The sequence below is a fragment of the Osmerus eperlanus genome, chromosome 10, assembly GCF_963692335.1.
Source record: "Osmerus eperlanus chromosome 10, fOsmEpe2.1, whole genome shotgun sequence".
Taxonomy (NCBI): Eukaryota; Metazoa; Chordata; class Actinopteri; order Osmeriformes; family Osmeridae; genus Osmerus; species Osmerus eperlanus.
Window position 1 is genome coordinate 16,353,010 of NC_085027.1, and position 25,436 is coordinate 16,378,445.

At 49.2% G+C, this 25,436-nt stretch overlaps 1 protein-coding gene across 4 annotated transcripts; it reads right to left on the reverse strand.

The window, feature by feature from the left end:
• Window positions 1–1,486: 1,486 nt before the first annotated feature.
• Window positions 1,487–24,781, reverse strand: rnf111 (ring finger protein 111). 4 transcript variants are annotated; one of them, XM_062470931.1, is made up of 15 exons: window positions 24,311–24,778; window positions 20,799–21,774; window positions 17,190–17,316; window positions 10,812–10,969; window positions 9,132–9,332; window positions 8,635–8,966; window positions 6,475–6,718; window positions 5,347–5,704; window positions 4,769–4,894; window positions 4,507–4,624; window positions 3,930–4,010; window positions 3,672–3,767; window positions 3,275–3,361; window positions 2,698–2,801; window positions 1,487–2,258 (listed from the first exon to the last, which is right to left on the reverse strand). In XM_062470931.1, the coding sequence occupies exons 2-15, from the start codon at window positions 21,691–21,693 to the stop codon at window positions 2,141–2,143; spliced, it is 3,045 nt and encodes a 1,014-aa protein (XP_062326915.1). In that variant the 5' UTR covers window positions 21,694–21,774; window positions 24,311–24,778; the 3' UTR covers window positions 1,487–2,140. The 4 variants fall into 4 exon arrangements, with proteins under 4 accessions (XP_062326915.1, XP_062326914.1, XP_062326917.1 ...); XM_062470930.1 differs by having other exon boundaries at window positions 6,475–6,721; XM_062470933.1 differs by lacking the exon at window positions 3,275–3,361 and having other exon boundaries at window positions 24,311–24,781.
• Between the last annotated feature and the right edge of the window lie 655 nt (window positions 24,782–25,436).

Here is a 25,436-nt window from a genome sequence, read left to right on the forward strand (position 1 = left end):
GCAGATATGAGCTCTACAGAACATAGACATCGATGACCTAGTCTTAAATTGTTTGAGACATTTGAGACGAGCACCGTGTTAGTGTGCAAGATGGGCAGGAAGTAACCTCTAGAACAGTTTGAATCAAACGGCATTCCATACTATAGCAATGTCCTAATTCTAACCAATACTTTTTAGCATATTATAGAACAAGGCCAAAGTGAAAACACCATGGAAATTTTAAGCAAAAATATATTATTACACAGCATCAAGACATTTTATGTCGTCAAATGTGGTTTGTGAAAAGCCAGGAAACTCAAATGACAACTACTCAGTACTATAACTATTGAACCTGTTATAGAATTGTAGCTATGTTGGTTAACTGCATCATTCATCTCAAAACACCTTGTTTGCGCATGTCGAGTCACAAACCATAACCCGCCACATGAAACATTTTTTTTCTCAATATAAAAGGTGAATGTGCATGAAACATTTTTGAGACAAAAAGAAGACACAGCCAAGAGTTATCTAACTTTATTAATATCATTATTTTAAAACTAATATAAATCCCATGGAATATCATCCTGGTGACATTAAGTCTATGAATGCATGGATACCTGCCATAAGTACTGCATTCAACACTCCATTCAAAATGATTACAGTTTAAATTCCCCTCAATGGACAGAAATTCTTGTGGAAGCATGGTGTAGTGGTAACACGCACAGCTAACCAATCACAACAGTTTCTCCTCAGCAAAGACTAAACACCTTCCTCCTGCTGCCCTTGTCTTTCATCCCACTTCACTGCTGTCCTGTCCATATAACTGATGAAAATACAGAGGGCCAAAATAATTCCATTGTCTTTTGAAAACGATGTCAGAAATCAGAGTGGAAATGCACTGCCTTAGTATACTCTATCATTTTCACTGCACACTGTCCTGTTCTCTCATGTGCAAGTATTTGCAAGTTGTCTCAGAATAATATTAGTGTCTTTTCCAGGAGAGCAAAAAGATAGCCAGCTACAGAAGAAGATGGTGAGGGATAGAGAAGGTCAAATGTTGTTTGAGGGTTGTAAAGAATAACCCCCAATCCTTAATATTCTGAACCAAGCTACTTCCATCTGAATCACCAAGCAGGTATAAATGAAAAGCCAAGATAATGAAAAGCCAGTATAAACCAATATCCTCAGCTTCCAAACAAATGTTCTTTCCAGGTTTCAGGCTCATGTGAAACTGGTTGCATCTATGGGGCCTGAGATCCCCTTGAAGAACCCAGTCGGCCATCTTGGGCCCATCTGAGGGGGAAGTCCAAACACAACACAGAGACTGGATCCTCAGCAGTCCGCAACAATCATTCAATTGAAAAAGAACAGTCAAGTGAGCGAGACAGATGTGACATTCATTTTCTTTTTCTCTAAAGTACGTTAGATGACATGTAAATGGTGTTGAGTCAAATCAAGGTGCAGGGGAAGGTGTGATGGCAGACAAGCATGTGCATCTTCTGGGCAGTGAGGTGAACATCGGAGTTTATTCCCACTAAAAATACTGGGTGAACACTAATACAGCAGCTGATCTGTAAAAACGATATTTCCCTAATTAAGGAATGTCTTGATTTACTTAAAAATGTATTTCACTAGTAAACCACGTTGTCTAAACATGAACTAATCAATACAATGATTGGTAAGATGAATTCTGCAATTTTTTCAAACGGAGGTTGACATTCTATTCCAGTAAAGCAAGACATTAAGTATATAGAAATGCTTCTTTACTAGAGCAGCTATCCTCACCTGCAAGTTGTTAGGCCCATGAGAAGACCACAATATATGTGCAAAGAAATGCATTGTGAGGAACCATGCAAAAAAAAAAAAAACATAAAAATAATCAAAAAACAAATGACACTTAACGAAACAATCAAAAGCTACATAAAAGCTTTATAAATACAATAAATCTTTAAATCCTTAATGGAGATGTCAATTATAGCAGTATTGTACTGTGATAGCTGGCACTCTAGGCTCAATGCTTTTTTTGTCAGATGTTTTTTTTTCCTCATATTGAATGCGCAGGTAATTCATGCCATCTTTGGTTGACTGCAGTACTGAAGAAAACTGAAAACAAGAAACGACAAATAAAAGAAAATCCCAACAAAATGGTAGGAAAACAGCATCAACTCTCAGCAGACAACTGGGCCTCGATGTCCACCCTGCAGATGGGGCACTTCTTATTGGTGAGGAGCCATTGGTCCACACAGAGCTGGTGGAAGAGGTGCATACAAGGTAGGCGTCTGTAACATTGAGAGAGTGAGAAGAAACAGATAAGGAGATCACGATTATTCCAATATCAAATGCAATTTAGAAGAATCCCTATGAAGAACAGAAAAAAAAACATCTCCTGTAATAGATATGTTACACCAACAGAGGGCAGATAAACTTAAAATCCCCATTTCGATCACAGCAGCTAGAAACGGCATCAAGCCTATTTGCATGGGCACCTGTGTCGAGCTGCAGACACATCCACTGAGGCCTCTCATTCGGAGGCACACAGGGGGAACGGGCTTCTCTGCTCATTACTATACTTATGGGTGTTGAGGAAATCTCTAGAGTATTAACCGAAAATGTGGCAAAAACCACTGACATCTACAGCATATGAAAACAGGTCTTCACGACTGTGTGCCAAACATATAGACCCCCCCCCCCCACACACACACACACACACACGTTTACCTGACATCCTCCCCTTCCTCCAGTATTGACAGACAGATGGTGCATTTCTCCTCCGTGTCTTCATCCGCCCCCTCATCCTCATCTTGCTTACCGTGCAGCTTTCTCTGTTGATGAAAACAGTGGCAAACACCATTTCACAATTTCAGATCCACTATCAAACAACAGGTTTCTCCAGGACACGTTATGTATATTGGGTATGTGGAGGGAAGGCAGAAGACACTTCGGGAATTCATTCCTCAGGCTCCAACTATATTTAGTTCACACAGTGTTACTATTACATGACATGTCTACACATCAAGGCTCCATAATATGCACTACAGCTGGTTGCAGACTAAAGATTTACAAAACAAGGATTAATAACATTAACAAAAAGGAATAATTCCTATAAGGACAGAGAGGACGGTCATTTTGTACTAGCAAGTCAACCGTAAGGATAAAAGTACTAATTAGCAAACTAACAAATATCAACCGGTACTCCCCTGGTGCCGAATCCCCTGGTTCCAGCACTAACACTAGAGCTACTGAATATGTGAGCAGAGACATGTTTCCAAATTGATTTGTTCAATTTTTTTCTCACCGAGTCTGAGGTTGCGTGCATATTTTTCCCAATAGATGCCCATGCTTCAGGGGTTAACTGTTCGTCAATGTCTCTCTCCAACACCTTCTGTATTGGGCGGCAGGGTGTTAGATTGCTCATTTAAATACATTAGGAATACTACGTATATGGAATCTCTCCCTACAATGTAATCGAAGGCTGCATCTTTTGGTGAATAGGACAATGAATTAACTGCAGCACAAAGGACCAATGTGCACTCTGTCCCAGAGTCAAATCGAATGCAGACATTCAAACACATATCTCAGCAGACTGCATGAAATGCACACGTTCATGTATACCAGCACATGTAGCCATGTTCAAACCAGCGCGCGCACACACACAGAGACACACACGCCCTCAGTTCCATGAGTCCTCTCACCTTCTTGTACTTGTGCGGGTACGTGCATCTCTCTATGGTTCCCTGAGAGGCCCCCCTGTTCACAGTCCCCAACCTCTCCTCCAGATGCAGCAGATCCTGATGGCCACAGGGAGGGACAGCAACCCAGACATGAGACACTGAGCTCCACCCACACGGCAACGCACCCCAACAAAGGTCTACGTACAAGCTCCACACAACAAAGATCTGAGGGGCACTTCGATGTGGTAAACTCCCCTAATGATGACGTGTAAAAAGTACCTCGTAAGTTCGTCCAAATCCAGTCATTCTAGATGAGATGTACCGAATGTGTGGGTAGGTCACTTCAGACATGCCAGTGTGCTGGGAGAGAGATCAGATCGGTTTCATGGACAATGTATGTATACTGGCAGTGAAAATGATAGAGTATACTAAGTTTGTCCGTTTTTCTTCTTTCTTTCAGAATCCACAGTATGCAAAGCTGACCGATTTGGTTAACTTTGCATACTGTGGATTCTGGTCAAATAAAAAGTGAAACGTCATTATTTGTACTACTAAATTGTCAGTGTACATGCATGCAGTCGACTTCAAACATCTCATCCATATGGGTCTCCACTGACTCCAGGCCTCTGACTTAGTCGAATATGCACTTGAAATGCCTGATGGGCCACCATTAATTGCTGATACATTATTCATGAGGCCCACCAAACCATCTCTGAAATAACAGATGTTCTAAATAGAAGCCTCCCATCATTAATCGACGCCACACTTTGCAGCAAAAAGCATTTCTATCTCATCTATGTAAATGTATGCATGTGTGCTTGGAGGTAGCGGATGAGGGCGACGTTCCCAGGCTCACCATGAAGGGGATGGGGAAGTGGTGCAGTCTAGGGGGAGGGTGGTAGTGAGGCAGGTGGGGGTGCAGGTGTCCTGAAGGGTAGGGGGCCACCGTCACCCCAGCCTCGATCCCCAGCTCCCTGCAGAGGAGCAACAACATACCAGCCAGTCAGTACCAGATCAGGGAGGTGACACAGTTGACCACATTAGAAGCGTCTCTGGTTATTGAAGCTGAATGGAGAGAGGGCCAGGTGGGGGTCTCTGCTGTGTCTGTCCATACTGACCATGCGGTCCTCTGCTCTGGCTGCCGGGGGTGGGACGACATGGTCTGAGGCACGTGGATGTGGTGCCCGTGGCCATAGTTGGGGTGCATTCTGTGGGGGTGTGGAGGAGGGCGCTCGTGAGCCCGTCTGGAAGACGCAAGGGGGTAAAAATAATCATATTAGTATTTACCTTTCATTTAAACCATTGCCTTTACCATAGCTTTCTTGTGCTGGTCTTGACTGTGCATGGAAGTGGACACGTCACTTTGTTGAATATTGAAAACCTTTTGAAGGGAACTCTTTATTTCAGAGACAATAGTAGTGTGTTTGTCAGTGGTGTGGCTGATTAACGGTAGATACAGTGGATTAGCAGACAGTCTAGCTTCCTGCCAGTCTAGCTTCCTTGTTAGCTAACTATGTTGAAGCTAGCAAGGAAACAAATTACAAATAGAATAACATTGGCATCCCAAAAACAATGTCTTCCATTTTGTGTACAGTGCTTCGTGCTGTCATTTGCACTTTGGGGGTTATGTTTCCAATATCCAAACATTGTTACAGCGCAGCCACGGAATCAAGACGCAACACGGAGTGGAACTCACGTAGGATGCTGCATCATCCTGCGTCTCTGGACCTCCATCCTCTGCAGCATCTCGTGCTGGTGCAGCCTCTGAACGGAGGACCCCAGGGATGGGATGTGGTGCGACAGGGCCTGGTGTTCAGCCTGCAGGTGCTGGGGCAAGGGGGCAGTGGAGCCTGAGAGGTGGTGGGCGGGCAGGGGCGGAGGAGGGGCCGGGGGCACGGCGTGGCCCGGAGGGTGGGAGGGCGTGTGGAAGGGGTGCACGTGGGGCAGGACGTAGTCTCCCTGCAGAGGGGGCTGGGGCGGGGGCGGGGGGTTGCCATGGGAGTGAGGGCAGGAGGAGGAAGGCTGGTGGTGCAGTGAGCGTGCCAGCGGAGCGTCTGGAGGAGAAGAGAGAGAGAGATAGTTGTTAGCCAAAACCATCCTGGTGCCTCCATTCAGGTTCCTGCCCTCCACTGATCCAGAAAGACCAGATCCGTGCCTGAGGAGACATCCGTGGAAACGCAGCAGATGGTGCTGACAAACGTCCGTACCTGGGCATCTTCTCACTATAAACGGCGTCTTTTTCCCCCACCGCCCACTTGCCAGCCGGCCCAACTTCCTGCCTGCTGCCAGCTCCTTACTGTGGAGCCCTCCTACCTGAGCCCCAGTCTCTCGGCAGCGGTACGGAGGGAGGGGCAGAGGTGGAGCATGGCTGCCTGGCCGGCTGGCTGACTGACGTGAGAGAGTGTAGGCAGGTGCTCCGACAGGCGCCAATTACCCTTCGCAACGCAGGCCCACCAGGGAGCCCCTCCGTGCCCCCTCCCCCTCCAGCCACACACCCAGCTATTCTGAGGAGAATTAGCAATTAACTATTTGGAGCAGTACCGCAGCACTTAGCCCATTAAACGTCAGGTGTTTCTCTTAATTACTATTAGCACAGGGTTTCAAGAGTGCAGTTGTCTGCATAATTTGCCATGCACCGGCGGCATGCAGGCAGGTTCAGCCACGTGAAAGTTTGTGTACAGAAGCATTATGCAAGCCACACCGAAGCACTTTTGACTTCAAATGCACATCAAATCGCATAATGTAGAAAGTAAAACAGGAAAAAATGTAACACCATCTGTATTCTGTGTGTTGGGTGGAGGAGGGGGGGGGGCATTCCACTTACAGGTGGGGTGCATGAAGTGCCTGCAGGAGGACAGCTGGGGCTGGGGGTGAGGCTGAGCCACCATGGCAGAGCTGAACGACTCCACAACACTGGGCTGGCTGGGCCCCAGTGCAGCCTGGGAGATGTAGGCCGTGGGTCGGGAGGTGGAGCCGGGGCAGCAGGGGTCGAAGGCTGAGGTGCCATGGAAACCGGCGCTGCCGCCGCTAGCCCGCACGCCGCTGCTGCTCAGGTCCACGGGCAGGGTCTGCTAGGGAGAGAGAGGACACACACCACAGATATTACACTATCTACCTCACTGTATCTACAGCTGCCTCAGTGTATGCATGGGTAATGGCACAGGCATGCCTGTGAGCGATACCAGCAGGTACGAACAGGGACATTACGTCCAACATGGAACTGGACAGGTAAGCCTGTAGAAAGGGGAGAGGCTGTCATCAAAACAGACCTCCATCCTCTCACTGGGCCCCTTGTCTGACTGATCTCTATGGTGACTGGATTTTGAACCACAGCCACCACGCAAAACCCAGTACAGTAACAACGCTGTGCTTTCAGTAGCTAGCCTGCAGTTAGCCAGGCTTTGATATAACATCTGGTGAGGGAGGCTCGGGTCGGTTCAAAACCAAAGGAGCAGCTCCAAAATTACGTCTCTTTTCAACAATTTTGTGCATAAAACATGATATGTTCACCTTATTCGGAGTATGGTCTGCTTTTCAGAGTCACCGCTGAGGGCAGTTAGCGTGCACCTTCAAAGGGTGTGGCGGACCAAGCTGGCACATGCAACACATCAACCACTTCCCGTTCACTGTAGGAAACCCGACGGCCCAGTTTTAGAACACTAACCCCCATGAATAATCAAGAGTCGGGTGCCTTCAGACAAAGTAAGGTCAGGGGGAGAAGCCCCCCAAACATGACCTGCCGATACAGTCCACGTTGGTGCCTCCACACTCAGTATGCTTTACCAAGCCAACACGGTTTATTCCCCCCACAGCTTTGACGGAAAAAATAATTCAACAGCTTCCAACTATTGGCGGAATGTGAATAATTCAGGGCTAGATTTGGGCTTGAGAGCAGGCTACCAGCAGGGAAGGCTTCTTCAGCACTGCAACACTGTTCACAAGTAAAGTGCCTGGCTGCGTCAGCTCCCCCGAACTGGATTCCTCCTGTTCACCTTGAACGTAGCCCAGTGCGCTTGGCTGCCGTTGCTTGCCTGCTTTGTTTGGAAACACAAAGACTTCTCCCAAAGACACATTTGAATGCGACTGCCCTTGGTGACGGTGGCAACTACTACATATGGTCTGAACCTTACACACAGAACATGATTTGCATCGTTAACACTTCATGCCTGTCTAGGCATCTAAGGTCTTTCTAATTTACCTTCAGCCAATACAAAACCAATCCCCCCCCCCACCCCCCCCCCCCCTATCCAGCACTGCACACAGTGCATATGAAAACTTGAGAACAGCGCATATGAAAGTGTCACCATCTAATGAACACAAATTAAATGTCCGCTCGCATGTCACGTTCTACATCAAGGAGACCAAAACAGGAAGTGGCACATAATAGCTGAACATCCACACGTCACAGCAATGCTTACACCCCATGTCCGAATGTGCCCGTTTGAACGTTACAAACACAACAGGCAGTTGTGTATAAACAGTTGTATATAAAATTCATACCTCACGACTGGGTGGCTTTTGCTACACACATCGACTTTTACTGAGTTGAGTTTTTACTCACGGTAGCAATTAGGAAGTGTGTCCTTGGGCCAGGCAGGGCATGTGCTCATGTTAATCACAGTCAGTAGATCAGCTTTTGCCTTATTGTCTGTTTATGAATTTTGTCCTATTAATCATTCATACGCGTTCCTAATAAAACCTATATGGTGTTCTGCTGAGAGTCAGGGGTCTATGTTGTTGTACCCACCTGACTGAATAACAAACACCTGGTTGATGTTTGTTATCTTTGGTTTTCCCCTTCTACTATCAATGCTGTCCTCTGACCTTCATGCCTCAGAGAGACTTTGTTACCGATGTCAACAGTGTTTAGATTCTCTTCCCAATCTGCAGATCGCTTCACGCTTCTAATCCCAGAACACAACTCAACAGTCACACCGTTCCTGAGGAGAGACAGAACTTGATCACAGGACAGAGGAGCAGATACCTGGTCGTGGTACTGGTTTCCGTTGCCACTGCTACTGCTGACGCCCCCGCAGGGCGCGGGCAGGGCGGTGGGTCTCTCCAGGGGGCAGCTGGGCTCGGGGAAGGGCAGGCTGGGCGGAGGCGGGGGATGGTGGTGGTGGTGGAAGTGGTGGGCGTGTCCGTGCTGGGAGCCCTGCTGCTGGGAGGAGGCCTGCAGGCAGCTGGAGTGGGGGTGGCCCAGGCTGACGTGGACCTGCGAGGGGCCGCTGCAGGGAGAGTGCTGGGGGCAGCAGGAGGGCAGCCTGGGCATGGCCGTGCCCCCGCCGTCCCCCGCCAAGCTGCGTCTGCTCTCGTCTGAAAACCGCGACAACAACCCAAAAAGACAGAACCGATTCAGAACTCTGAACATCATGTGGCCTGCCACGACGACAAGTCACGAGGTTTCCTGTGGAAGACCGGCTACTGAGAGAAGAAGTCCCATCTCATATAGCCAAACCAACAAGGTCGTCAGGGACTTACCCTCGGTGGTGGTGCCCACAGCACCAGAGGAGCCACTGGAGCAAGGAGCCAGGGTGCTGTCCGGGGCAGGGCCAGGGCAGCTGGAGGAGGGGCCAGGGGCCTCATGTGGCTCTGAGGTAGAGGCATGATGGGAGGATGAGGAGGAAGAACTGACAGTCTGAGGGTGAACGCTGTCAGATGTAGTTGGCACAACGGAGAGATCTGAGAAAGGCAGAATGAAAGAAAGAAAGACAAGTAAAGAAAGTAAGAGGCGATACAACAGGGTTGGGGTGTGTGTGTGTGTGTGTGTGAGAGAGCTTGGAGACAGGCTGCAGTGGCTTGGCAGCCAGGAAACAGAGGAGACCTCATTAGCATTCCAGTGTGTGCTCCATCTGCTTTTCATACTCACAAATTAATTTCTCCTCCCCCTCTTCCTCCAAAGAAATGCAAATGCCTCCATATCTTACCCTGTTCTGCTATTCTGTTATCTGTCATGGGCTTGCGATAGTAAAGAGAACGCACCAAATTGGACTTTTATATCCCATGAAAGTGTTGATGTGGCGTAATAGTGCCAGCTTTAAAAGGGCCACTTAATGTGGCATTGATGCGTACGTTTTTTCAAATATAATCAACAGGTAATGTGGGACTTGGCTTTGACCACAACTGACTGGGAAGTAGGGTGTAGGCATCCAATCCTACCTGCCCTATTGCCAAGCTTGCCGTAACAAACGAGCCTTGCTCGTTCCTTCTCCGTGCATCCAGGGGCTAGTGACAGGGTAGAACATGCTTGGGTTCTACTGTGGTGACTGCCTAGATCAGTAAAAGGAACCAGGACTCACCAGAGACGCATTAGGGCTGTACAGTTCTGTACAAGTCACCCCCAGACACAAAATAGACTCAGAGAGGCTACTAGCTATTAATAACTCACTGATGAAAAGATATAGATGAATCGTTATTATCCATGCTCGCAACAGAGAACATTTCTCTGCTTAATGCGATGACAGTACAATTCTTATTCAAGTTACCAACACGCACATATCTACTGAGATATGGTGGTGGACTTAATCCTGTTAATCACTGGTGTGTAACCATTTGTACGCGGCGTTGCACTGGCCCATCTAACAGAGCTCTCGGCTCATTTGCATACAAAGCCAGTTTGCCCCCATTCATTTGCACGATGGCGGGCCAGCTATCTTGCGAGGCATCTATGTGACAAAAGCTCTTCCTGAGTGTAATTGATTTGGGCCGTATAATCACCAGCTCCGCTCTCTCTGCGTCTGAAAGGAGGGGCCTTGAGAAGAGCTGGAAGTGTGCTACAGAGCAGGGTACAGCCCTCTCACTGGCCACTACGGCCGCTGTATGATTCATCTCAGCACTGGAGGGAGACTGTGTCCTTGGATATAATCTCCCCTGCGTTCTGGTGAGGTTATTTTTTTGGGTGCGTCATTAATCTCTGTGTCACACTGTGTATAATCTAAGAAGGTGTTGTTGTGTGGTGTGACTTGAAGCCTTCACGGGGTGTGGGTGTGTGAGTTGTGGTGTCGAATCTTGGTCTGGGTGGCGTCGTATCCTGAGCCGTTCATGGTGTGTGTGTGTGTGTGTCGTGGTGTGGAATCTTGTTCTGGATGGCATCGTATCCTGAGCCGTTCATGGTGTGTGTGTGTGTCGTGGTGTGTAATCCCGTGCTAGCGTCCCGCTCACCGTCCTCGTCCACGGTGAGGTCCACCACCTCCCCGGCGCTCTGCCGCAGCGGCTGGATGACGGTGGAGAGGCGGTGGCGTCCACGTGGCTCCTGGCCCCGGCTCTGGGAGCAGCTGGGGCCCCAGTGCATCCTGCCATGACCCCCCACCGAGCGAGGCCTGCACACACACACACACACACAGAGAGAGAGAGAGAACAGACATGGTCAGCCAAGCCACACATCAAGCCCACTTCCTCATCTGCTTGGCACACACCAATCTGACACTGCCAAGCTCATGAAGCTTGAACCATTCAGATCGACTCGGCAAAGCTCTCGTCGAGCAGGCAAGGTTTCGTACAAGCCTTGTATCCGAAGCATTAGAAGGGAACAGCATAGGGGGCTATTTTGAGCGGGCCGCCGTTCTCCTTCCCGCTCCTGTGCCTGTTCTGAACACAGTTCACGAAGGCCTCTTCACGTTTGCAGAGGGTTATTTGTCACGTAGCGCTGGGTAAATGAGAGACAGAGCCACAGTGCTGTGGGGGAAGGGGATTGGTCCACACAGCTAGTTCTGTAGAGCACGAGTCAGCCTCGGCTGGAATGGAAATAAGAGCCAGCTGACATGAGAGCTGGGCCTGCAGCTAATTCAAACAGACGAGACAGTGGCACACATGCGAAATTCAGACATAAAAGATCATCATATAATATGCCTTCATAGGCAGAGTTCAAATGGAAGGACCACATCGCTAAAATACTGGGACGGTATTGAAACGGTGAGAGAGCGAGCCTGGGAGGGAGCTTGTCTCTCTTACGCAAAGACACGCCGTCAGTCTTCGCCGGCAACGTGAACCCAACTCCATTCTCTATCGAGCATGAAATGAAAGGCCCGACGATCGAGCCGGAATACATCTGAACGTCTGCATTTGGACGCATGCCTCACGACAAGCAAAACAAAAAAAGGTATCCTTGTGTAATATACTGAGCTCTGCACCCAACCTCCCCTTTCACTCCCTCCATTCCTTTTCTGCCTCTCAGCTTCCCGCTAGCTCTCCTCCTTCGCACTCTCCCTTCCCCCCCTCTCTCTCTCTCTCTCTCCCTTCCCCCCCTCTCTCTCTCTCTCTCTCTCCCTTCCCCCCCTCTCTCTCTCTCTCTCTCCCTTCCCCCTCTCTCTCTCTCTCTCTCTCTCTCCTCTCTCTCTCTCTCTCTCTCTCTCTCTCTCTCTCTCTCTCTCTCTCTCTCTCTCTCTCTCTCTCTCTCTCTCTCTCTCTCTCTCTCTCTCTCTCTCTCTCTCTCTCTCTCTCTCTCTCTCTCCTCTCTCTCTCTCTCTCTCTCTCTCTCTCTCTCTCTCTCTCTCTCTCTCTCTCTCTCTCTCTCTCTCTCTCTCTCTCTCTCTCTCTCTCTCTCTCTCTCTCTCTCTCTCTCTCTCTCTCTCTCTCTCTCTCTCTCTCTCTCTCTCTCTCTCTCTCTCTCTCTCTCTCTCTCTCTCTCTCTCTCTCTCTCTCTCTCTCTCTCTCTCTCTCTCTCTCTCTCCTTCTCTCTCTCTCTCTCTCTCTCTCTCTCTCGGCTGCGAGAGGTCGGGGAATCGTTTTTCCCGTCACAGTGCCGTAAAGCAGGCCGAGCCCAGGGGATGTTTGTGTGTGTGTGTGCCGTAAAGCAGGATGCCATGGAGAGCAGCGTCTGAGGACTAGCGGTATGTCTCCGGAGAGGGGGGGAACAGGGCCGGAAGCAGGAGCAGAGGGAGAGTGGGATCTCCTAACCCCCTCCTGAAACCTTGCAACCATTAAAACTCCTAAGAGAAGGACCACAGACCTGTGTGGCTGGCTGCTACTAATCCACAGAGAGAGTATGTGTGTGTGTGTGTGTGTGTATGAGAGGGGGGCGTGCATGTGTTTTGTGTGTATATTATAGCAACACGTGACTGTAATAAACAATAAACCTTTATTCCAAATGACAAAGATGCTAGAAGCTAACCATGAAGGCCTGTTTTTGGTTCCTTGGGTTACTAGGCATATCCAGTCTGGTGTGTCAGCCTCTCTGGACAACCTCTAGCGGATTATTGAGAACAGGAAACGCCATTCTCACCACTGCTGTTGCTCGTTTAAGGGGGGGGGGGGGGGGTGTTCCTATTAGCTCACACTGAGGGCCATTCAACTTCCTGTCACACGGACAAGCCGCACAACAAAGTGAAGGGAACGGAAGAACGTCTATCAGTGCAGCTCCCCAAGCTGCCAATGGCACCAAAAAAAGAGGAAAATGGACAAAAAGAAGAAATGGCCCGCATTTAAAACGGAATGTTCCGTGGGGCTTAACAGTTCACGGACAACACGCACACACGCAAGCGCCGTCAGGATGGTAACTGTAAGATAGGCGCAGGAGCGGCAAACAACGCAGGCATGCCTACCGGGGGGGGGGGGGGGGGTCTGTGTTGCTAGCCTTCCCTCCCACCTCAGCTGTGTGGAGCCCAGGGAGAGCCGGCCCCTCCAGGGAGGGGCTCCTAATTACCCGCAAGTAGACCTGGATTATTTTGTAAATACCTGTTTACCATTGTGCCCTCTGAGGGGGGCAAGGCGACAGGGAAAACAGTACACAGTAAACATGAACACTGAGGGAACAGGGGGGCCGGGGGGGGGCTCGGCACAGCAGAGGGGGGACTGCGGGGGGAATTGTGTGGAGCTGAAGCTGTGTGTACAAAAGGCTGGGAGTGGGGAGCTGGTGGGGGCGGGGGGTGGAGCTGGTGGGGGCGGGGGGTGGAGCTGGTGGGGGGTATCTGGTGGGGGGGGGGGGGGGTTGGGGGGCTGGGCTGCACAATAGAGGGAATTCACTGCATGGAAACCATAAACAATATGAAGCATCTGTCACTGCTGAGCCACGGAGATAGAGAGGGATGGGAAATTCCTACACAGTGGGCCCAGTAAGGAAGCCCATTCTACTATCCTGGTGTTCTCTGAGTTTTAACGTTAGCAAATGGTTCAGCTCAGGGCAAAATAAAGTATGCATACACAAAACGAATGAAAAGTGCACACACAAAACCATACCCCAAACTGTTCCACTGTGCTAAACACACACTATTAACAAATCATGTTAGTCTCCAAAACAACAGCTTGTTCAGATGACCTATCGGAAGAACAAGAGAAAGAAATGCTTATGTAAACCCATCTGTATCGCACTATAAATATTTAGTTCTTCTGAGTCTTCCTATTTCTTCAAAGATCCATCTTTCGCTGGCGATCCCCACGCCCTCTGCATACTCTGAGAGCAGGTTTACCCTGTCCTCAGGGGGAAACTGCAAATCAGCAAGCCCCAGTGCAAAGTGAGGTGTCATAGACTTCATACATAGGTTCAAACCCAGACCTGTCCTGGATTGGTCACTGTCTAATGGTTTGGGGTGCCCGTTGAAAAACAATACATTTGTGGTCAATGAGCGAGCACTGATTTACTATTTTATTTTGGTTAAGCAATAATCTGTTACTTGACTTTACAAGTCTAGCCAAACATCTGAGTCCATCACAAAAACAGTGCAGGAAATGGCTGGCTATTGTTCTTGTTTGGCTGTCTAAACTAATTCAAATATTGAGTGTATTATTCCTTATTATGGTTTCTTTGACTCGGCTAAAAACATGCAGGCGTGTGTCTGACATCACCCTCAGTCCTGAGCTCCATTCTGGGTCTGAAGAGCTGGACACCCTGTACCCTGGCAAAACCCTGCTCTCTCCCTCCCCGCTCTCTCTCTCTCTCCCTCCCGCCCTCTCCTCTCACCTGCTGCTGCATCCTTCTAGAGCTCTCACTTACCCAACACTAGTAACCAACAGTCTAATCGATCCTTTGCCTTTCACGCTCCCCCTCACATGGAGTCAGTCACACACACACACACACAGAGACATGGCTACCACAAGCACACACACACACACATATACATACACATTCTACTACAGGAATGAGAGGCAAAGAAAGAGCCCTGCCACCCGATCCTGGACACAGGTCATCCATTTTCTAAGATGTGCCATTAACCCTCCCTCCCCCAGCAGACAAGAATCCAGCTTTTCCTCCACCCCCTGAATTCCACTTGAAAGCACAGCACAGAGCCTAGCCTACAGCACAAAACATACAACACAGAACACACAACACAGAACATACAGCACAGAACACACAGCACAGAACATAGAGCACAGAACATACAGCACAGAACACACAGAACATACAGCACAGAACACAAAACATACAGCACAGAACATACAGCACAGAACATACAGCACAGAACATACAACACAGAGCATACAGCACAGAACATACAGCACAGAACACACAGCACAGAACACACAGCACAGAACATACAGCACAGAACATACAGCACAGAACATACAGCACAGAACACACAGCACAGAACATACAGCACAGAACACACAGCACAGAACATACAGCACAGAGCAAACAGCACAGAACACACAGCACAGAACACACAGCACAGAACACACAGCACAGAACATACAGCACAGAACATACAGCACAGAACATACAGCACAGAACATACAACACAGAACATACAGCACAGAACACACAGCACAGAACATACAGCACAGAACATACAACACAGAACATACAGCACAGAACACACAGCACAGAACACACAGCACAGAACACACAGCACAGAGCAAACAGCACAGAACACACAGCACAGAACATACAGCACAGAACACACAGGACGCACAACGCAGTGCAGAGAGGGGGAGAGGGCCTTGGCATGAGGTGCACCAGTAGACCGTGCCTGAGAGCAGGGTCTGGGGACAGAGATGTGGAGAGAGGTGGCTGGAGTGGGAGGGAGGGAGCGAGAACAAACATCTGACCGGAGGTTTAAAACAGAGGGCCCCATTCTGGGAAGAGCCACAACGGCCTTAAACACTGCACTGCTCCACATGCCAAAACACTCTGTCCGCTTTGACACGCCGTGCTGCCACCAACAAACAGCACATGGGTCAAGACCGTGAAGTGATGGATAGGAGCATCATGGACGCTCCAACCCAGTAGGGGGGGGGGGGGGGACCTCTCATGCTGAAGAGAATAGGGAGCCATGCCACATGACTTGTCAAGCCGAAGAGACTTAGAATGCTTCCAGAACATTCTTTAGCCCCAGGCACCAGCATGCCTGTTCACACTGGCTACTGTGTGCGAGATGGCTGTTGTTGTGCAATGATTGGGCCGGGAGAAGGCCAGACTGGCCTGATTCTCTTCAAGAAAGCATGATGGTGTTGCCTAGCTCCACTCAACGTCCATGTGGTGGCATATGACTGCTATGGTGTGGCTTAGCAAGGAGCATTATCCTCGGATAATTGACCAAAACATCAGACTGGAAGCTATGAGCGCCAGACCAGTTGTCCATGAACTGTGTAGCTCACCTGAGATGAGACCACAATCGGTCCCCCCCCCCCCCCCCCCCCCCCACAACGACCCCTCCTCAACACCTGCACACCTCCTGATGAAGTAAGGGACCATTTCTAGGTTGACTTCAGAATACTGTCTCCAGGGTCGAGCGCCTCCCATCACAAAGGGAGACGAGCAATCCGTTTAGATTGACAAAGTGACTGTACTCGCAGGGGGGGAAATTCGCCAGCCTTGCTATTTCTGGCAGCGGCAGAGAGCGGGATAATGGAATCAGGCTGGTGGAAATGATAGTGAGCGCCATGCACCAAGGAACCTCAATAACAATGAGACACATCAAGAGGATGTGGAGGGTAGAGGGACCACCAGACTTACACTAAACAGCTGTCGTGTACCATCCAGCAAATCCTGCAGGATCTGAAGGACACCCCGCTCTTGATCAGTGACTGGGCCCTTGAACTGGACCTCGGGCTGGCTGATGGGGGAGAACCAGCGGCCTGGAGGTCAGGAGAGGGCAGGGCTGAGGAGCCTCAGTTCAGCAGACATAGCAGCGGGACTCGCAGCGTTAGCGGTTGGAGGCGTGCCCTTGAACAAGAACGCGCTAGGCAACAGCTGGAGCGGTTGGGAAACTGCGGTTTGCCAGCTCCACACCGATTCCCAGATGTGCTATTTCGCCTCTGTCACAGACGCCAGACGCCTCTCCATAGGGGCGTGCAAACAGACCCCTCTAGACTGCGCTTCTGACCGGGCCCAGTAAAAACAGCCTAATGCAGTGCTCCCTGTAAACATTATGACACTTGACGGGAAGCCAAAACACATTCTCCTTAAAAGACGCAATGTGGTGTTTACTAAGATTAGACCAACACAACCATGAGCATAAAGTTTTGCCAACGTTGTCGAACGCACTTTTTAGGCTGCTTAACAATGGGAGGAGGGTTTAGCTCATTATTTTCGACACCCACAATAACATCTTTCCTATGTTATAAACCCCCGTGTAGCATGAAGAGGATATCCTGTGCAGGGCTTACCTGAAGCTGTCTCCCACGGTGACTATCTCCACCTCGCTGTCAGTGGACGTGACATTGATTTCTTCGCTGGCAGGAACAGGGGGAGCGGGGGTCGCCTCGATCACCACAACATCTTCGTCCAGAGCACCTGACACACACACACACACACACACACACACACACGTTGTACCCATTACTGGACTGGAAAAGGAAGGAATGATAATGAAATAAGACCACCACAGAGTTTCCTGATGTAAAGATAGTAACTTTAGAAAAGATGGAGGACTTGTCCATGGGCTCCCATCAGGATATTCAAGCACAAACAATCAGTTTCCCTAAACCTATTCTAACCATTAGCTAAGTGGATAAAAATAAGAGCAATTATTGAATGAGTTACCTAACAGAATAATGAGACAGGTAACTCACTACAGGAAGGCTATAGTTGCATTGAAAGCAGCTTCATTAACTATACCAGGGATATACAGAGCCAACAGTTTGTGTGTGCTAGTCTCCCCACCACAAACAACCTCCACCTCCCTCCTCTGAGGTACCGTTAGCACCTGGGGGGAAAGCATGTGCAACAAACACGCGAATGCGTGCTCCGAGAAAGACCGTCTCCTCTAATTCACCTGCTTTCCTTTCTCATTCGGATTCCCGGATCTCTCCTTGGGATTTGAGTGTCTCAATATGAATCCTACCTAGCTGACACCCAGAGAGAAGAGAGTTAAATCCGGCCTTTCTAGTGTCACTGCACAGAATTATAGTCCGTGTATTGGACACCAGCTGGAATGTAGGTCAGCAAATGCTGCTTTCAACTGTTCGCTTTCTTTTTCTTTTTTTCCCCCGCAGCGCAATCTGTGGATCTGCTCTCTGATTGGTGGTTGGGAGTGCCCCTCGCCCTCTGCTCTGGTTGCAGCCCTGCCTTGCCTCTCTGTCAGGAAGAGGCCTGGGGTGTGTTCAATAAGCTCAACGTTTCACAACACTGCAACAAGGAGGGGACGGGTGATCTCTCACACTACACAGAACAGCCAGGTCTTCAAATGACTCCTGTAGCCCGAACACCTTCAGCCAGTCTGATCTGATTCTTACCATAACGTTGGGGGGGGAATTACATTCTTAAAAAGATTCAACTCTTGGCCATTGAGTACTGGGTATGATTATCGATCACGCAATAAACAAGATGCACGCGAGTGTGGTTGGCCTCCCGTGCCTGGAGCGCTGTGTTGTTTGTGCCGTCAGCAGGGGGAGTGTTGCTCTAGAGAACAGTGGAAGTCCCCGGGCTCATTTCTATTCTCGTGGTCTACTGGGCCCCCGCTGCTTAGCACCCTCACCTAGCCTAGCTACCTCCAGCTCTCCCTCCCTCCCTGGCTGTTGACACACAAACAGATATGCCGCTGATGGGATGCGTAAAGATGTACCCTGGGTACGTATGACGGTGAACAGTCGCGTCGGGTTTGGTGCTCTCTTGTATTTCTGAGGGTGAAGACGACTTGAATCAGAAGGAGCAGCCTGTTTCCACCCTACACTTTGAAAAGGCAAGGTCAGTATGAGATAGCACTGAACTGCATTACAGATTGATAACGGCTCTCACTTCAACTACTCTGAACCTTACACCAGCATTACAACTTGTTGGCGTTAGGATGTTAGCATGCTACCGCAGTGTAGATATCCTCATATCATGATTAATGAATCCAGAAATGACAGCAGGGACACATCGGCCAGCTGCATGTCACTTATCATTCCATGGACTCCATGACCCTTTTTAAGCTCTGCGATTGGGTATTTCTGTATCCATCACACTCACGCTTCTCCTCTGGCCAATGAGAGTGTTGGCTCTACCGGCTGTGTCCCACCTCTCCTCCTGTTGTAAACAAAGCCATGGTTTTCCCTCAGAGAGCCCCTGTTTCCATGCAGGCAGCAGTGGAGCTTAGAGCACAACTCTCCACCCACCTACTTCCCATGGCAAAGGCACAGCAAACAGCCTCTCCTACTGACCTTCTCCAGGGCCCTGCAGTCAGTGGGGAAACACTGCTTCTGCTACAGGAAGACATTAAACCAAGGCCCAGGAAGGAGGGTGGCTGTGGCAGAAATCAAAAGAATATAGACTCTTTCCTCTACCCCCCTCAAACATGATATCTTCTTGTCAGTGGGCCAGCAGTGAGGCTTAGGACACAGCAAGGTGTCATCGGGTGCCGTGTTGCTCAGGTGTGCTGCGTTGCTGGGCTGTGGGGAGGAAGACAAGCGAGGGGGGTAACTGGGTACTAGGGGAGTCAGGTGGCTGAGCGGTTAGGGAATCGGGCTAGTAATCAGAAGGTTGCTGGTTCGATTCCCAGCCGTGCAAAATGACGTTGTGTCCTTGGGCAAGGCACTTCACCCTACTTGCCTCGGGGGAATGTCCCTGTACTTACTGTAAGTCGCTCTGGATAAGTGTGTCTGCTAAATGACTAAATGTAAATGTACTACAGGAGCCCCGACCGGCTCAGGTTCAGTCCTGAGGCAGGCCCTGCTGCTGACTGACAGCTACAGAGAGGCCTGATGGAGGGAGATGTTGAAGGCTACCACTCGCATTCTGTGGTAGATGGAGACTTCATTCCCACCACTGCTTTTTTTTCTCTTTTTTTTTTCTCACAGGTGCTTTGAGGGGAGCTATAGAGGTGAAAGAGAGCAGGCAGTAACCTTGGTTGCATCAAGACATTGTTTCACAGGAATAATTGAGACATGGGGAACATTTTGTGGGAGAGATGTAACAGGAAAATTGAATGGCGCTTCGTGCGCACACACGGTAAACCGAATGAAACTGTATATGTGAGGGTTGAGCATGTTGCCATGGCGCCTTTCAAGCTGGTGAGCAGCCCTCGTGTGTATATCTCAAAGCAAAGCCCATACGTTAGAATCCCATCAAAGCATGCATATCGACGGTAAACGCTGGAAAGCCAGCCTCAGATGTTTATAAAGAGGCGTATGAATAAGAGAGGAGGGGAAATGTCTCTTGAACAGAGCTCTCTTTGTTTCAGGCATTTTCAGCCTATGTACGCTTATAAAAATTCTAACAGGCTTGGCCATGGATTCTAGCTCAGCACAGTCCAAGTCAGCAGCCTCTCCAATGTAGACTGTAGAGAGGGTGGGGGCTGCAGAGCTGTGTGTGTGTGTGTGTGTGTGTGTGTGTGTGAGCATGTGTGTGTGTGTGCACGAAGGGAGGAGCATATTCCCGCAAAGCGTTGTGCTTAGCCTGTGTGTATTCCACAAGAGCTATGTCAACAGAATGGAAAACGCTGGCCTTTTTTACTGGCTCCATCCTGGCACCTGCAGAGCAGCACTGAGCTGAAAGCCTCAGGGGAGGAATATATACCATCTCCACATCCTGGACACGCGATAGGATGATGGTCATCTATGTATTTCTATGTCAGGTTGGGTAATGTCCAGTCGAACTAGTCGACAATGTGAAAGGGAAGTTTTCGACCCGGTTCTAAGTTGCAAACAGTGAGTGGGGACTGTTGTGGAAGGATGAAGGATGCAGTCGCTAAATACCCCCCCCCCCCCGAAATCCAAACAGAAAACAAAGAGCGTGCGTCGAAAAAATAGCGACTCTTAACAAATCTCTGAGAGAAGGTAAAAAAAAAAAAAGTGTACCTGCGGCCACGGCTGCGCTGGTGGGCTGGCTGCTGGTGCTGCTCACGTCCACGTACAGCTCGTCCTCCGCCTCGGTGGAGGAGGGCGAGGACGAGGCGCTGCTCAGCTCCTCACTGGAGCTGCTGGTGCTGTGGAGCAGCGCGTACTTCCGGCGGGCGATCACCTCGCGCTTCTTCCTCTGGAGCAGCAGCCGCTCCTTCTGCTTCTGGGTCCTCGGGGCTCCGCCCGGCCCGGCCTTCACGAAGCGCTTCCTGTGCAGCGGCCGGCGCCCGCTCAGGCACGGCCGCTTCAGCAGCACCGGCTCCGCCTCCGACGCCACCCACTTGTGAGAGCGGCTCCCCCGAGTCCGGCCCAGAACGGGCCGCAGCCCGACCCCCGCTGCCCCTCCCGTAGGGGGGGAGGGAGCCTTGTGCTGCAGGGCGGCCTGCTGCCCGCCTGCCGCCCCTGCCACACCCTCCTCCTCCGAGCTCAGGGTGTCCGAGTCCCCGAACCTAAGGCTGGAGGAGGGCGAGGAGGCACAGTCACTGAAGGAGGACTCCGGGTTGCGCTCGTCTTCGCTGTGGCCCTCCAGAAGCTCTGTCCTGTGGTGCTGGGGGGCCAGGGAGTCGTCGCCCATGCGGCCCTCTTTCAGGGCGCAGTCCGAGGGCCCCGCCTGTTGGCTCTTGCGCTTCTTGCGGCCGGGGAGGCCCCTGTCGGAGTCTCTGCGAGCCCCGGCGTCTCTCAGAGGCCGGTGTCTGGCCTCTGCGCACAGTGGCGCAAACTCGCTGCCTGCCTTGCCGATCACCTCCATGTTGGCAGGGAAGCTCTTGGCAGCCTCCATGGGCTCTGGGTTGGCCAGTGGCCCCTTCAGGTTCTCCTGTCTGCCTGGGGCCTCAGACGGCACCTCGCTCTTCATCGTGGCGGGTCAACACAGGCGCAACGCCGAGAACGCCCACACCTGCTTTCAGGGCTCCATCTGCAGCACTGCAACCTACAACTGAGCGTAGGGGAGGGAGAGATAGGAGGAGAGGCATTAGTCTTCAGGAGGACTTGGTGTACAAGGGTAATCACTCTGTTTCAAAAGAGATAAAGGGATCATTTGTCAGCCCTGGGATAGGTCTAAACTGGTCATTATAACATTCATGTTGTGGTCATGTTATGAGGAGTATCTTCATGCACAGCTAGCTAAAATGGTCCAGCTTTGGGTATTTGTGAAAGCCACTGAATAGGGGGGGGGCTTGGGATGAGTCAGTTGTTTAGCATTTGTTTTATTGGACTGTCCTTTCCTGGCAGCGCATGAGTCAGACTGGATGATAATCCGGGCCTTAGTTTAGTAGCTTCTGCTGTAATGAACACAGGAAAATAAACGAACTGCCATTCCTGGCACCACAGAAAAGAGGGAAACAAAACACTGCTCACAGAATACAACACTGTCCATTACAGAAGAAGAAATGGAATGACTTGGCTGACTAGAACGCCAGTGTCTCCTGGTGAAACTGATGCAAGCTCCACAAAAAGCAAAGCAACGCTGAGCTTATTTAATTGAAGCAGGTGTGATTGTAAATTAACCCCCAAAATGAGCAGACATAAGGAAGGCCCAATCAAAGGCCACAGTCCAGAATCTATCTTTTCACATCATTTACCATTCAACACCTGTCTGCCTCTTCTAAAACGATTTAATCGCACAATCCCTTCTCCTTCAAAAACTTCTATTCAAGGAAAGGACAGAGCAGACCATCTCGTGCTCCAGTGCATTTACCTCAAATCCATTCCTTTGAATTATGAAAGCAGCCATCTGTTTAAAAAGGCACATTGGCTCCGTTCATTAGCCTACTTCTTGGTGTGGTGGAGTGGAATTACATGCGCACACACAGCTGCTCCCATGTGGAGTTTGCCTATACTTGAGTCACCGAAGGGCCGAGATGAAGAAAAGCCCAAAACGTTTTGACACTATCAACACAATGTTGACAAAGGTGTTCACGATGCAATTGAACCCTGAGTGGGTCAACAAGTAAACTTCAGGACAGACAGTGGGAAGCAAAGCTCTCAAACCCTGCTCACACTAGCAACCAGATCAACCTTTCAGCCAACTATGCACAGAATGATGTGTGCAACTAGCTGTACTGGAATCTGGACTAACAAGTTTCAAACTGTATGTCTATACAATGGTTCTAAAGCTGATTCAAATAAAAAGTCCAGGGAACCAACTTCTTTGGGATATCCTTAGTGTTCACAGTAAAACGAGACTACAAACAAATATCGGAGATGATCGAAAACATAGCCTACCCCTTATTTCTCTTTTTCTACCCCTTATTTCTCTTTTTCTATCAAATGAGCAGAAAGAGGAACAGGGTGCTGCAGGTGGGCACGTAAAGGGACAGAGCTATGATTTTCTTTTTGCAGGTGAGGACGGTGTGGAGCTGCTGCTCGAGAAGCGTTGCCCCCACCCATGCTCCACTGAGACTCTACCTACGAACAACTGATTAGCCTCTGTGCCACAGAGCGAGCAGCTTGAAGAAACACATGAACACAGTGGCCTCAGGGGGCAGGCCCTGGGGCCATCCCCACAAGCACCAAGGTGGATACAGATTTCTGAAGGGAAGAAGATGTGGATGGGGAGCTGCACAACACCATTTCTAATTCCACAATACAGTCAGGCCACTGTTTCAGCATAACCGTTTCCAGATCTTAAGAACCGGACATGGGCATATCCTACTTTATGTACAGTTGTTTCTGAATGTGCCTAACCCCCATCATCAAATTAACTGTTGTTGAGTGGCCAGGATTAACAACAGAATAGTGGGGTGTTTATATCAGACAAACATAGCCAGCCAACATTAAAAAAAAACTATATTGCAGAGGTTCACATGCCCACATAAAGTGCAAACTTGATTCCATAACAGACAAGCGAACATATTTACTTATGGGCCTTTACTACATCCTTACTTAAAGATGAATGTGTAAATCAGCTTTCAAAACTATTAATTCGAGATGGTCTTAGGAGTTTATTATGTCGTAGCAGGCAGGCAATATATTTGCGGTTATTTATGACAGGGTTTTAGAATCTGCTCATCAAGATGGCAAGTTATTGAGGCTTCACATATAGCTTAGTACTACCAGCAGCATTAGCTAGTAGGCCGAGTTGTGTAGCGAACTAATGCTTGCAAGCATTAGCAAAGCTGTTCAGATTCAGATTCAGACACAGCAGGCCGCTGAGTGTTGACGTTCCAAAGATTGTTAGTTAGCCAGTTAGTTGCATGCCTCAGCCAGTGTTTGCAGTCATACAAAAAAGTGTATGACACCAAACCAAGGAGCAGGCCAGATTTCCAATCCTCACGAGTAAACTTGCCTAGAAAACACATCACACATCACACAATGGCTGGGTAACTAGAAAGCCTTAGCTAGATGCTACCGTGGCTAAAACTGCGAACTAGCTATGGTAAACTGGTAAGATTGCTAGCTAGCCATATTTGTTGGTGGGAGAAAAGGGAACAACAAAGACACTAGATTTTAACACACACAAAAAAACATACCTGGGTTTTTGTACAATTGTGCTCCAGATTTTGCATGGGTTCCCTTAAACGTACAAGTCCTGGTTTTATTAAAAGGGGGGCAACTATGGATCGCGAACGAACGACTGCCGCCGGGGTTGTGACAACACACAGAAACAAAATCGAATAGGGCCCTCCGCGGCTGGCTCAACTACACAGTAACATAGCTGTGTTAGCCAGCTAAGTATGTTAGCAACTAGCTACTGTCTACCAACGTCATACACCTAGATATCTGTAGACCCGACGGCAATTATAATTTATCCTGATTTTCAGGTCAGGGCTGTATTACTCGAAGCAGAGTACACAGCACACCCTGTAATCCATTAGGTTCACACCATGATACAACAGCAAATTTCCACTTCTTGCGAACACTGCCCTCGATGAAGTTTCCATTCCTGCCTCTCTGAGGCATCTAACTAGCTACTGTTGTTTACCCAGGTCGTCTCGCTGGCAATTCTAAAGTTAAATGGTTTAAAATATTAGTGCACCCGCCGGTGCGCCGGCAAACGGCTGACAATTTGATGGAGACAGAATTCCAGCTCGATCATATTAGAACGCTCCGCCCTCAACAGTTTGGGTCTAACATGTGACGACGGGGTAACTTCCGGGTTAACAAAACGAGGGTAAATACATTTCACGACACTTCACGACATCACTTGTGTAAATTTAGTAACGTAGAAATGCTAAGAGTACAGCAACGCAACTATGACCTGGTAGATATTATTATAACTCACAATAAACAATGTGCAATGCTTTCGTTTCAATGAAACAGACATAGCAACGTCAACCTCAGATGGTCGCTGCTGTATGGGAGGTGAACTGGTATGCTACGGGTGCCCACTAGCGTTTAAAACATGTCTGTGACGATGAGATGACCCACAGTGTTCTCTGCACATAAATAAGGTTTCACAAACGGATATAATATCTATGTACGTAATAAATAGCAACTTACCCACTGGGTAGCCTATTGTATTTCTTGCATCATTTGCTATATGCCTGTTCTTACTGTACTGTTATCATGCTCGACCGTGCATTCTCAGATGTGCAGGAAGTCCAATTATGAGTATTGACAGTAACCTCATTAATTCAACCTAGTCGGCTATAATGT